The 13,408-nt window shown below is 42.2% G+C and overlaps 1 protein-coding gene across 1 annotated transcript in view; it reads right to left on the bottom strand.

Annotated features, from left to right (window-relative positions):
* Positions 1 to 752: 752 nt before the first annotated feature.
* The window catches only part of LOC113407335 (xenotropic and polytropic retrovirus receptor 1-like), a 71,528-nt gene continuing 58,872 nt past the window's right edge, over positions 753 to 13,408 (bottom strand). The window contains exons 11-14 of the mRNA XM_026655737.1: positions 7,948 to 8,114; positions 5,513 to 5,652; positions 4,322 to 4,543; positions 753 to 1,130 (exon numbers count right to left, since the gene is read on the bottom strand). Of these exons, the coding sequence (XP_026511522.1) occupies positions 1,070 to 1,130; positions 4,322 to 4,543; positions 5,513 to 5,652; positions 7,948 to 8,114 (590 nt within the window). The 3' untranslated portion in view covers positions 753 to 1,069. The remainder of the gene's footprint in view (positions 1,131 to 4,321; positions 4,544 to 5,512; positions 5,653 to 7,947; positions 8,115 to 13,408) is intronic.

Below are 13,408 nucleotides of genomic sequence, written 5' to 3'. Positions count from 1 at the left end.
CTGAAGCGGAACAATGGAAAAGCTCCCTATTTAACAGGGGTGCACAGTATTCTAACCTTATCTCATGAAGATTAAGGCTTTGAAAAAACAGTTCTTAACCTAAACACCAACCCCCCTTTTTTTGCCTGGGTGTTTCGCCTTGTGGCAAGATTTATTACAACTCTCCTTTAAAACAGAATCATTTGCACTATCTTTGCACGGCCACGTGGAAAGATGAGCATGAACTGGTACGTGAAACATGCTCAGGCTTCTGAAGCAACAGCAGCAGCAACTAAAACCAGAAAGAAAAACTTTGGTTTATAAATAAAACTAAACTGAAGAGAAAAAGGGTCAAACTGGCGCAAATTATCTCATGAAAGAGGTATTTGCAGGGCATAATCCAGATCTACATCCCCCTGCCTTGTTTTACTGCTATCGCCTTCATTGCACAGGACTCAAAAAATCATTCTCATATGGTTGTTAAGTTTCATAAATAATGTGAAAACTGTATGCAACAAATACATCGTATTTCCAAAAAAATTATAAGAAAAGTTACATCAAATTAAAAAGTAGCTTCGTGAATGAAGGTACTGCTCTAAGTGCACTTTCCCTGCAAGTGCAGCCAGTGCCTCAGCGCTGGATATGAAGGAAAGAAAAAAACAAAACACAAATTTAAAAACCCAAGTCCAGTTTCAATCAGTCGAAACTGGGCCAAGCAGAAGCCGAGTGTATTCTCGGTGCTGTCCCATCAGAGAGTCCCTATGATGCTTGTTCTTCATCCAGATAGGGTTTTGTGTCCTTGTTGTGATTGTAAACAATTCTTAGATACTTCTTTCTTTAACTGTCCTCTGATTGGCAAAACGAAGTAAATATTTATTTTAAAAGTAGAAAATGAAAATTAAACCAGAAGAAAAGAAACACAGTGAGCTTGTTGGAGTCCATAGGATCCGGTCCGGAAGAGCTCGGAAAATGTGTTCAGTGTTTTCTCCTGTTTTCAGCTGGAACTGTACCAGAGGTTGGATTGGTCGGGGAAAGGGTAGTAGAGCAAGAAAACAAGGGATGTGGAAATAGACTCTGTGGACTATGTGTTTCATGTGTTTGCTTCGTCATCTGTGTCCTCTATCAATATCTTGGTGTCACGAGCCTTGGATCTGGGAAAAAACAAACAAGCAAACAAAAATACTCACTCACTGAGGGGAAGGAAGACATTACTACAATCTACAGATAAGATAAATACATTCTGTCAAACATATTCCCTACACAGGTAATATCTAGGCCAGCAGACTACTATAGACATGTGGTAATTCATACTCTCCCCTCCCCCCAGGATGAGAAGATTACCCTATAAAAATACAGAGGGATGACTGATATCTTTCTGCCTCTAATGCTCATCTTTCTGATACAGCTAAATTCTGGAGGTTAACAGCGCCCTCTACTGGTTAGTTACAATACAGCAAACAAAGGACACAAAATGTAAACAAATGTTTTGAGGCTGGGAGTGAAACTAGAATAACCTTTATCATAGGCACTGACTTTTGTGTTTTTGCTGGTGGGTGCTTTTGAAGAGATGTGTGTGTTGAAGAAGGGCACTCTGCCAGTTTTGGGGGGTGGCTATTTTCAGCATATTTATACATGTTTTTTCATATTCTAGTTATTGAATGTGTCTCTCATTGGTATCTTTAATAATGATTAAATTGTTATGAACTACACAATTACATTATCATGAATTACAGTATATTAAAATCATTGCAATCATCTACAAGCTGTCTCCACTAACATCCCAGTTTAAAGACATTATGTCTCACTGTAGCTTTCTGGATGAAACTGTCAGCAATCTTATTCACATCTAGTTGCCTGGTACTGTGTTGATACACATTAAGGACAGCCACATTATTCAGTTGAGTCTGTCCCATTGATGACTGGAGATAATTTTTAAGACTTCTGAAGCTGGAGAATGAGTTCAGGATAATACAGGCACAATGAGAAGGATTCTTATAAATTTGCAGTAGTCTGGAATCATAGTGCTTCCAGACCACTGCAAATGACTCCAAGATCTCTTTCTTGATGGGTAACTGCTAATTTAGGCACCATTTTGTATTTACAGTTGGGATTATATTTTGCCATGTGCATTACTTTGCATTTAATGTGGAATTTCATCTGCCATTTTGTTGCCAGTTTTGAGAGATCCCTTTGCAACTCTTTGCAGTCAGCTTTGGACTTACCTATCTTGAGTAATTTTGTATCATCTGCAAACTTTGCCACCTCACTGTTTATCCCTTTTTGCATATCATTTATGAATATGTTTAAAAGCACTGGTCCCAGAACAAGCCCCTCCGGGACACCACTATTTACCTCTCTCCAGTCTGAAAATGGACCACTGATTCCTACTCTTTGTTTCCTATCTTTTAACTGGAGTGCTTGGTAATGCTTTCAGGATCATCTAATAATTCTTAATTTAATTTAATGAGCCTTTTGTTATCTTAATCACCCTGCCTCTGTTTATAAACAAACTCCCTGCCCCAAGGGCAGAAGTTGTTAGCAGCACAGAACTCATCACATTCCACACTCAAGTTCTGGCTCCTGGGTGCTGAGCACCCACTATTTTTTTTTACGTTGGTGTTTGAGCCCAGAGCACCCAGAGTCAGTGCCTATGACCTTTATACAAGGAATTCTATTCCTACAGGTACTGTATACAGATACTCACACTAAACACTGCATACAGTTACATTCCTTAGGGTATATCTTCACGAGCAACGTTAAAGCGCTGTTGCAGCAGCACTTTAACGTGGCTGTGTAGTCGCGGCACCAGTGCTAGGAGAGAGCTTTCCCAGCGCTGTAAAACCCCCCCAAAAAAACACAAAACAAAAAAACACTCCCATGAAGAGAGTAGCTCCCAGCACTGGTGCACTGTCTACACTGCCACTTTACTGCGCTGAAACTTGCAGCACTCAGCGAGAAAGTTGCAGTGCTGTAAAGTGGCAGTGTAGACAAGGCCTTAGGGAATCAATCCTGCCCTCAGATGGTGGACATATGCTACTGTGCATATTTCTTGTTCAATCTGACACTGTGCTTCACACACACACACAGAGCTGTGGGGAAACAGAACAGGGGGGTCTTCTTTACTATAACAGCTTAAGCTATGAGTCACCACACTCCGACACGGACCCTCCCACAGAAGCCTGTTACACTGATAACCTTTGCCCAGAGCTGGAGCAGGCCTAAAAGCCTGAACCAAACTGCACAACATAATGTTCTTTTAATAAAACTAAATAGTAAGGAGGAAGTCTGCATAAAGTCTGTTGGTGAGCTAACTGCTTTAAAAATATGATAATCATAAGCTTTAGAGATATAAACCCGCAGTGTTACTGAAATATGATAACCGTTACTGAAATATAATAACCGCAAGATGCTAGGTGTTGAGACATTGGTCTGCAAAGAAATAATCATCCTTGCTGCTACTATTGTTTGCAATAATACTCTAATTCCAGCTATCTGCAAATCAGCCAATGATAGCTCTCTTTTAAGCGTCCCCCGAAAAACCCCCCTTAGCTCTTACCGAAATCCCCCGGAAAATGACATGTACCAAGTCTTAAGAAATGTACCCAAGCCAGAGTTGAGCACCACCCTCGCGGAAACCACCAAATGTCCCCATGCCCAATTACACCCACTTCTTGGAACATTAAGAAAGAGGGCGAGGGGAGGAGGGAAGAGTGACCCCAACCCAACGCCCCAGCTCATGATGAGCGCGTGTTCACCTAAAACCCGGCTTGTGATTCGTCCCCGAGCTCGTGTCCACTATATGCCCAGCTTATGATTGGTTCTTAATTTCTTAACTAATGACGTATTAATTGTATCATGCTTGTGGTTTTAGTAAATAAAAGCAGCCTGCGTGCTGCTGTTCGGGGTGCTAGCTTCCGAGCTACACCCCAGTGCGCACTGGTTCGTATTGCAATAAAGGCCTCAGGCTCTGAGTCTGTGAACTAAAATTACTGCGTGGGTGCTTCTTTCCACGACAGAGCTTACCTTATGACATACATGACATACCTTGCTTCACTGCATGTCTGAGGGATAAACTGTGCCTTAAATGTGTTTATCTAAACAGAACTCTGTACCTGACAAAAGTACACTTGGTTAGTCAACCTTACTGAACAAAGCACACTGCATCAATGCTACAGAGACTTGGTGTGAGAGGGTAAAAATGCCAATGTATTTATTTACTAGTTGGGTCAGTCCTCTCTTTTCAAACTATTTAGAGTTATGTCTCCAACATGGCACCTCAAACACTTATTAATAAATTAATCCCTTCAAATTTTGTTGTGCAAGAGGGTAAAGCAATACATACTGTGAAGAAAGATTAGGTCGGCGCAGGGACACGCTCAGGCTACGCTTCCACACCCTGTTCTTCTGGCGGTTTCGGACGCCATCTTCCTGGTCCATCATCTGCTCTAGTAGTGTCTGGTCATCAGCATTCATTGGTGCCACTGAGATGTCCCGGACAGCACGGAACTCGCCACAGTTGTTCAGATGCTCATTCTCCAGACGGAAGAAATTCCACACAAACCGCCTGGAAGGAGAGAGGGAAGGAGAAAAGGGAATAATATAAAAACTAAGTACCACTTTCACAGCTGTCACCAATTTTTGGCAAAGCAGTGATGCAGTCCCAAAGATGCTACTGCGTACACTTCCCTGGGATTACACATAGACCCTATGAGGGCAAGGCCCTGTAAATTGACAGGTTGGAGAGAAGTAAATGGTTGGGAAGGTGAATGACTAACAAGGAGCAACCTGCTACATTGCTTCACAGCAGTAGATTGATGGACTTCTCCAGGGAAGCAAACAGTTTTGGTGGAATCATTCATAGTTTTAACAGTGAGGATTACCCCTGCATGGCTGGTGTCAAGGTAGCCCAAGGATTATCAGTTAGGAGGAATAAATACAAATAACTCCTCCCCCCCCCCACACACACAGTGAGATTCAAAAGCAAGCTGTTTTGCTCATCTCAAGCAGACACGTGATTCCTGATGTAACACTAACATGCAGACAGCATTAATGCTCTGGAAGTGCCTGATCACAGTGAGAATTCCATTTTTTAATAATTTGCAAAAGCAGAAGAGATTTGGGAAAATTTGTAAATTTAGCCTTGAAGTGACATTTCAATAATTTTTACCAGTGAAAATGCTTAAAATGTGAGCTTGCTAAATTCCCCCAACAAACTCAGGTAAGACATTCCCCTAGCAAATACAACAGAGTGAGGTAGAACCCAGGTCTCAGGCCTACGTGTTTTCAGGGGTCTCTGAATCCCAGACAGGTCAGCGAAAGATTCCATAGCCCTCTTTCAGCCAGCAATTTGCTCAGATTTAGTGCATATTCTGAGTCTTGGCGCTCTGTGTTTTCATCACTTTATGGCTTTTCAAACAACAGCTCCATGAGCCTATGGAAAGCCAGGGACTTCCCCACCTTTCTGGTGTTATTGTTTGTAAAACAAAAGGAATAAACAAGCAGTTTGAAATACTGTTTAGCTGAGCCACCTTACCGGAAAACCTCAAGTGGTGCAAAGACAGTAGAGATGACGTCCCCGGCATAAGGAAAGACTTGCATGGAAGTGAGGGAGATCTGGATGGTCCAGGCAAAGCGCAGGATTACATCCTCCACAATGGCACAATAGTAATAGGCCTGAGGAGCAAAGAGTAACATAGGACAGGTCAGCTGACATGTTCAACACAGAGCAAGAATACCTGCCAAATGACCAAGGAGAAGCAGAGCCAATCCCATCACTAACTTTCACGTTTATTGGGATTAATTCTTCAATACCATTCAATACAACCACTGATGGCTATGGGCTTAATGCAGGGAAAATATAACACAGTGCCAAGTTTAACCTCTCTTCCATCTTCCTTCTCCAGACAGAAGACTCTGGGACCCTAAAATAAGCTTTTATAGTAAGGTAGAGATGATCACCAGAGCTAGACACAGGCCATATTAAGTATGATATATATGACTGTCAGTATTTAAGTCTCCCAGTTACCTAAGGCTTGTCTACACAAGAGATTTATACTGATTTAACTAAATTTGTTTTGAAACTAATTTAAATTAAATCAGTTCAGCCCTCTTGTGTGGAAACATTATCCACCAATTCCTGACCGATTTAACTTAAATCAATCTACAGCATTCTTAAGCTGAAATAAGCATCCACATAAGCGTTGCATTGACTTGAATAAATCAGTTTCTAAACCAATTTAGACAAGGGCAAACTTCCCCATATGAACCAGACCTACATTTATTTCTCTTGTTATTTATTGTTTTTACCCTGGTTCTCCTTCTGCAGCTAACGTTTGCATAGCAATTGTTTATTTACGTGTAAGAGACTTGTAAGAGTGTTTTTCACCAGGTTTTTAGTTTTATTGTACTTTTACTTGTTTTGATTTAAAACAAAACTGTCTCCAACCACAGATTCACCAGGTAGTGGAACAGGGAAATACTGAAAAGATTTCTTACAAATATAACACCTCAGAATTTCTTACATCAGGTTGCAATAGCTGCATGAGCACCTACAAAGACCAGATTAAAAAACAGATTTTTGGGAGTCCCTAAAGTGCTCATTTCAAAATTTAAGGAAAGGGCTTTAATTTTTTTTTTATTAGAAGTTTACAAATTTTTCTGAACCACTTCAAATCTTTTATTCCTTTATATTTTAAGATGTTCTTTAGACAAATTACATACAGGCCTTGATCCTCAACGTACCCAAGTACCTAATATAACGGCTGTATTCTACTTGTGGGATTACCTGCATATCACCCTTTGCTCTAACCACCTGTAATATTCAGGAATCATGGTGAAAGATCAACAGCTCTTTGTGGCGTTGCAAGAGCTGCTAATGTGGCCATGCCAATGCGTTTGCAGCTGACAGTGTAAAAACTCGGCAGCGTTTTCCCTGCTGCGGTCTCCGAAGGCTGGTTTAACTCCCAGCGCTCTACATCTGCAAGTGTAGCCATGCCCTCTGTCTTATCGAGGGCGGATAATTTATGAATTTACCCTGTATAAGCTTTATACAGAGTAAAACAGATTTGTTTGGGGTTTGGATCCCATTCAGAACTGGGTGTCTGGGTGTTGGAGACAGGTAACCTGCTGAGCTGTTTTCAAGTTAAGTCTGCAGCTTTGCGGGCATGGACCAGACCCTAGGTCTGTGTTGCAGCAGGCTAGCATGTCTGCCTCAATAAGACAGGGTTCTGGAAGTCCCAAGCTGGCAGGGATAACGGGCTCAGAGGTAATTTCAGCACATCAGGTGACAGTCCCAAGGGGGTCTTTCTGACTGAACCCGTCACAATGGATATTACTTTGCTATCTGTATTACTAAAATATAGTATATGCCTCTTACAGCTTTCAACATAGGCACTGGCTTCCTCTGGGCCTGGGCCCTGCCCCCAACTGCCTCCTTCCCCAAAGTCCCCACCCAGTTCCACCTCTTCCCACCCCTGCTCCACCCCAGACCTCGCCCCCCACTCCTTCTCCCAAGTGCCCACCCTGCCCCTTCCCGCCCATTTCCACCCCCTCCCCTGAGCATGCCCCCCCAGGCGCCTCCTACATGCCGCGAAACAGCTGACTGCGGCGGGCGGTAGGCGCTGGGAGGAAGGAGGAGAAGTTGATCGGTGGGGCTGCTGGCGGGCGGGAGGCACTGGGGGGGCAGGGGAGTGGAGAAGCTGGCTGCCAACGGGTGCTAAACACCAGTTAATTTTTTTCCCCATGAGTGCTCCAGTCCTGGGGCACCCAGAGAGTCAGCGCCTATGGCTTTCAATAATCGTAATAAGGATGGGACTTTCTCTTTGGTAATGGACAGATTATATAATCAGAACTTCTGACACACTGAATTTAAGACAGTCCAGTGGCCAGTCAGAATGTACCTTTAATCCAAAGTGTTTTGTTAAAACATTGGCAGACCCTCCCCAAAATGACAAAAGGCTGCGTACTCACTTTCTGTGGATAGACGATCTCTTCCCGAAGGAAGGTATTTTCACCAGCATTCTTGTCAAAGAGACCCCAGTCCATCTTCAGGTCCCAAATAAGGGTGTAGCAGGAGCTGATTAAATAGAAGACAATCCACAGGTAGAAGAACACTTGGGTGTCACTGTGGTTTTGAGCTGCAAGAGAGAAACAACAGCATGACGCTGCATAATTTTAAACATTTCTTATAGCAGCACCAACATTGTCCACCAAAACTCCGCATGACCGATGGTAGTTCCCCTTTTAACCAAGCTCCCTGTCCCACCAGGCTAAATAAACTCTCTGAAAGCCTTATCAGAGATACCTTTAAGTTACAGTTTGAATTCCTCCTCAAACTCACTTCAATATGTTGTGCTTGATATGGAAATAATTATTTAAATTTGCCTTATTTGGGAAACTTGCTAGTTTGTAGGCATATTTTTGTAAACGAGTTATTTCTCTCACTCCAGCATAGGACTGACTATATTGCTTCCTGCTGTATTCTCTTACCTTTTATATTTGTCACACTCTTAATACTTAGGGAAGAAAAAAAAATGTACTGTTTATTTTCTTTTTGAATTAGAACCTAAATTTGGGCCCATAAAGAGTTCATAAAAATAAAACATGTTATATTGGATTGTACAGCTGAGACTTTTGCCTCATCTTGCTATCAGGTGTCATTCTGCACAGTGACTGCAATTGCTTATTAATTGATTCTTTACTAACAAACCCAATAAAAATCTTCCCAATACAAAAGCGACTCTACAATAATATAACAAACTGTGGTGGTGCATTTTCCAGGTATGTGGCTTTAAAACAATAAAAATTCCTAGAGCTGCCTCCTGATCACAAAAACGGCAATAGCTCGATTTGTCCTCTTTCTTCTTTTCATTTTAATAATTATGATAGAAATGTAATGTGTATATATGTGAGGTAACAATAAAATTAATAGGGGTGAAAATGAGAGGCATAATGTAATAGTACATTCATTCCATTGTGCCTTTCAGACTTTTGGGAGATGATGTGCAGGATATAGGTCAAATACACACTCATCCTCTTTACAACACCCCCCCCTCCCCCCAACCTACCTATTAAAGCCTATCTGCAGTGGAGACTAAAATTAATAGCGCAAAAGTGATTTTCTTCAGTCTTTTGCTTAGACTAGCTTTCTTACTTTTTTGTAAAATAAGGAACATTTGTGTAGCATTTTTCATCTTCTGCCAACAAGGCTTTCCAGGAGAGACCAAGGGGCAGGTTTGGTAACATCCCCTCCTCACCACCATGGTCACTTCAGAATGTATCACAGGCTCCACTACTTGGAGGCATGCATAGAAAATTCCTCAACCTAGCAGATGTAGTGCCATGGTGCAACTAATCTTAGTGCTACATACCGCCTTCCCCTCTCCATGCTTCCAAAGTTTGATTCACCCCAGAGTCGGCAAATGGGTGAGCTTATAGTGCAGATTTCGAATGTTATGAACTAGAGCCCTGATCAACCTTTACATGGGAACAGTCCACATCAGAAGGGCTGCAAGCTCCCCCTTGGAGTTTCCATTGCATCATTCGAGAATGAGACAGAGTGACTTAAAACACCAAGATCTGTAGGGACCAGGGCCAAATATGCTGAGATTGTGCATTCAAACCGTTTCTCAGCTATGTTTAGTCCCCCCGCCCCAACTGGATACCAAGAGACAGCCCTATGCAAGGCTTCCCCACAGCTTTGGGGAGTTGAAAGTAGTAATGCTGTTGGGATGATTATTTATGCAGGTTTTTACCGTGTCACCAATTTAACCATAAATTGTTTTATTAAATCCAAAGGCCAAATGGTATTGCTATAAACATACCTAAAAACCTAAATAAGCTATTTACTACATCCATAACAAAACATTGATAAGTATTAGATCAAAATACTTACAAATGGGCTAAACTCAGGGATGCTTAGACCTATACTGACCAGCTCCAACTTGGTCAGGCAGGTATCAGCAATGAACCCTTTACAAGTTTAGTTTTTTAGCCCTTTAAGAAAGTGATGTCACTGCCAACTACTGACTTCAGCTAAAAAACAATTTGAGACAGTTCACCCTTATTTCCAGCCTTAATCCAGATAAGATTTATAACCTCCTTTCTCCCCAAGGCCTTTCCTTTCTATCTTTTTCCCTCCTTCTCATTGATCAACAGTTTTTCTGTTGCACCTGGGTTCACGTAGGCCCTAATTTTTGAGATAACATTGGTAGGTGGGTTGGGAAGGTCCATGTTAGCTCTTTTTAAGACAGATTCTCTTTGTCTTGTTTAAAACCATCTGCAGTCACCCCTATCAGTCAGAGGCCTTCTTTTTAGAAACTTCCCTTTATTTCATTAGCTATTCTTTGAACCAGACATCCTCCCTATTTCATTCCTTCTGGCCTTATAACTCATTACTTTCAAGGCCTTTCTTTTACTTGCTAATTAGGGCCTTTCTTTATAATACATCTTTCTTTAACCAAACTAAAGCTAACTTTTAATTCTCTAATTTTATATTTATTCTACAGATGCCATAGAGAAAACATTCTTCAGACAAGCCCTCTTTTCATATACAGAGCTTGAGCCATGCAGTGCACTTGCAGGATTACATCCATAAGATGCAAGGAAGGGAAGACAATGCCTCAGATATTCTGTACTCCCAAACTGTCTTTGGAACACTCTGCTCATGGAGGGGAATGATCTGGCCGTAGATTTCTATTTCTCAGAAACAACATATAGAATGGCAGCGAGTCAGTGAAGCTGGAGCTGATGAAACTGCACCTAAGTAGCCAGTTGCACAGCAAGGTGATGTCAAGTTTTAACGTTGCTTAAAGCTAAATTGCCTTAAGAAGAGTTATTGAGGTCAATTATTGTGAGAAAGGCAGTATAGGAGAGAATTCAATTAAAAACTCTTGGTGCATTATCCATCAAGCTAAAAGGGATGTGCTAATTTCCAGTTACTCATCCTGGAGTCTGTTCCCTTTTTCTCCTCACCCCTAGGAGTATTCTTTTCACTGGCACTTTGGGTCAAGCTGCATACTTTCCCCTCCCCCATTTTCTTTCTAAATCATTGATTGTGTAATGTGCTTTGCTCCTGAAAATTTCATTACAAATACAAATCATTCCCCAGTAACAGACTTCAAACAAAAACAGTCTATTGTATTCACTCTGCCTTTTGGTCTCTTCTCTTAATCACTTGTCCTTCTTTCCACCCCTATTTTTCTCTTCCCCACAATTCTGTTTGACACCCTCCTTCTTTCTCATTGGTATTCAGGTGGTGTAACCGAGAGATATTACCGATATAGGCAAGCAATTATATCTCAATCTCCACTGGCTAGTCCTAGTGGCCCTCTCAATGCTGCACGGAAGGTTGGAAAAAATCAAGGCATTGATATTCCGCCCAGAGCTTCCATCTACTACATGCCTGCCACTTTGGCAGAAATAATACATGCTGGATATATTTATAGTAATGTCAGGGTCTATTTAAACAAAAACAGTTTCACCCAGTGGTACTTCACATAATGAAGTGCTGGAAACTGCCAGAAAGCTGTTAGGAAGACAGAGATTCAGGAAGAGACAGTGTCCCTAGAACCTGCTCCCTCATCTCCTCACTTCTCCCGACAGTATGGAAAAGATGGATTCCATTATCTCCCTTGGACTGCCTGTATAATTAGGGGACTGCAGACCTTTTCTGGCCTGATGCAGCCTTCAATCAGCCCAAGGTAGGAACACATAAGGGACATAACTCTCCATCTGCCATATCTCAAACACGGGACACAGACAATGTAGGGAAAAGACTAAAAACAAGGGGCAAGAAGAAAATTAGTGCAGGAAGCTTAAAACAAAGACCAGGAGTGATCATCTTTTGGTGGAACACAGGTAGAATTTGGGTGCAATTTGGCTCCTATGGGACACAAAAAGGCAGCTCCGCTCACGCATCGCCCCTAAGGTCCACTGGAGAGAAGTAGCAGAACCTTCTCCCTACCCCCTTTGCTGCAGATCTCAGGAACTCTGCAGGACGGGGCATTTGAAGTTTCTGCGATGGAGTGGAGAAAAGGGCTCTCAGTCTCTAAATGTGAAAGGGGGATAGTGTGCTTTTACCAATTGAGAGGCCCTGTATATGATTTCTTCTAGAAATCAAAACTTCTGCTGCTTATCACCTACAGAAATACTGAAACCACCTTCAAGAGAGCTCAAAGATGGGAAGTGAGACCTGGAGAAGCAAAGTCAGGCAGCCTGGAGACACTTTGAATTAGAAGCTCTGGAGGGCAACAACACAGAGAGCATCCCATGACAACAATATGTTGCTCAAATATGCATGCTTGAATAGGAAAATGGCACAGGAAACGGTTTAGCATTTCAGCATATAAAGCTGTAGGCACATAATGCCTGCAACACTGAAACGCTGATTTCTATGGATCTTCACATTAGCAAAACTGCAACTTCTGTAAGGCCAAGGGTTGCCCAATCTCTCAGTGCTGTGTAGCAGCACTTGTGTTACCTGCCTCCTTTTGTTGTGGAAAGTTAAGGAAATGTATGTAAAAAACACACACACACACACACACACACACACACACACACACAAATCAGAAACACAAATATCCTGAAATCTAAAAGCACCTCAGGGGACACAGAATATCTGACTAGCATTTTGAGATAATAATAAAGTATCTGCAAATTATAACCCATTCTAAAAACAGACCCCCCTCCCTCCAAAAAAGGGCCATTTTCCACAGCAGAGCCGCACAATTAATATCACAGTGAATGTAGTTAATATTGACTTTGCTTTAGTGAATGTTATCTGTTTACCCTCCTGAATTATCTTGCAGAATGTAAACAACTATATTCTATTCAATGCAGCTAAAATCAATGCCAAGCGTTATTGAAGACCTGGCTCAGAGTACAATGGCCCTTGATAAGCATTCCTGGTGTGTTTGCTGCTGCAGCTAGTGTGGTTTCTGCTGATGGTGAAAGCTGTGATAAAAGCAACAAGAAGTCTGGGGTTATCAGAAAACCTTCTAAATCTAAGGTAAGCACTGCTGCATGGTATAAGACTGACAGGTGTAAGACTTCTGCCACTTGCTTGAATTAAAAGCCTTCAATCATCAAGTGGTGCCAAACTTGACCTGGCTTAAGTTTAAGGATAAGGCCTTTGTCTGTAGACATATTGCAAGACCTAAAGCCTAAGGCCTTCATCTGCAGCCAGGTTAAATAGGGTTACCATATTTCAACAATCAAAAAAGAGGACAAGGGGTGCAGCCCTAGCTCCGCCCCTCCCACTTCCTGCCCCCCTCAGAATTCCCCTATCCCCTACCTGTCCCCTGACTGCCCTCTCCTGAGACCCCCCCACCCTAACTGCCCCCAGGACCCCACCCCCTATCTAAGTCTCCCTGTTCCCTGTCCCTTGCCTGCCCCAACTGCTCTCTACACCCCCTTCTCCTGACAGCCCCCC

The sequence above is a fragment of the Terrapene carolina genome, unplaced genomic scaffold (genome assembly GCF_002925995.2).
Source record: "Terrapene carolina triunguis isolate 2854851 unplaced genomic scaffold, T_m_triunguis-2.0 Scaffold211, whole genome shotgun sequence".
Classification (NCBI taxonomy): Eukaryota; Metazoa; Chordata; order Testudines; family Emydidae; genus Terrapene; species Terrapene triunguis.
Note: the sequence above shows the minus strand (reverse complement) of the source record. Positions and strands in the feature narration are given on the sequence as shown.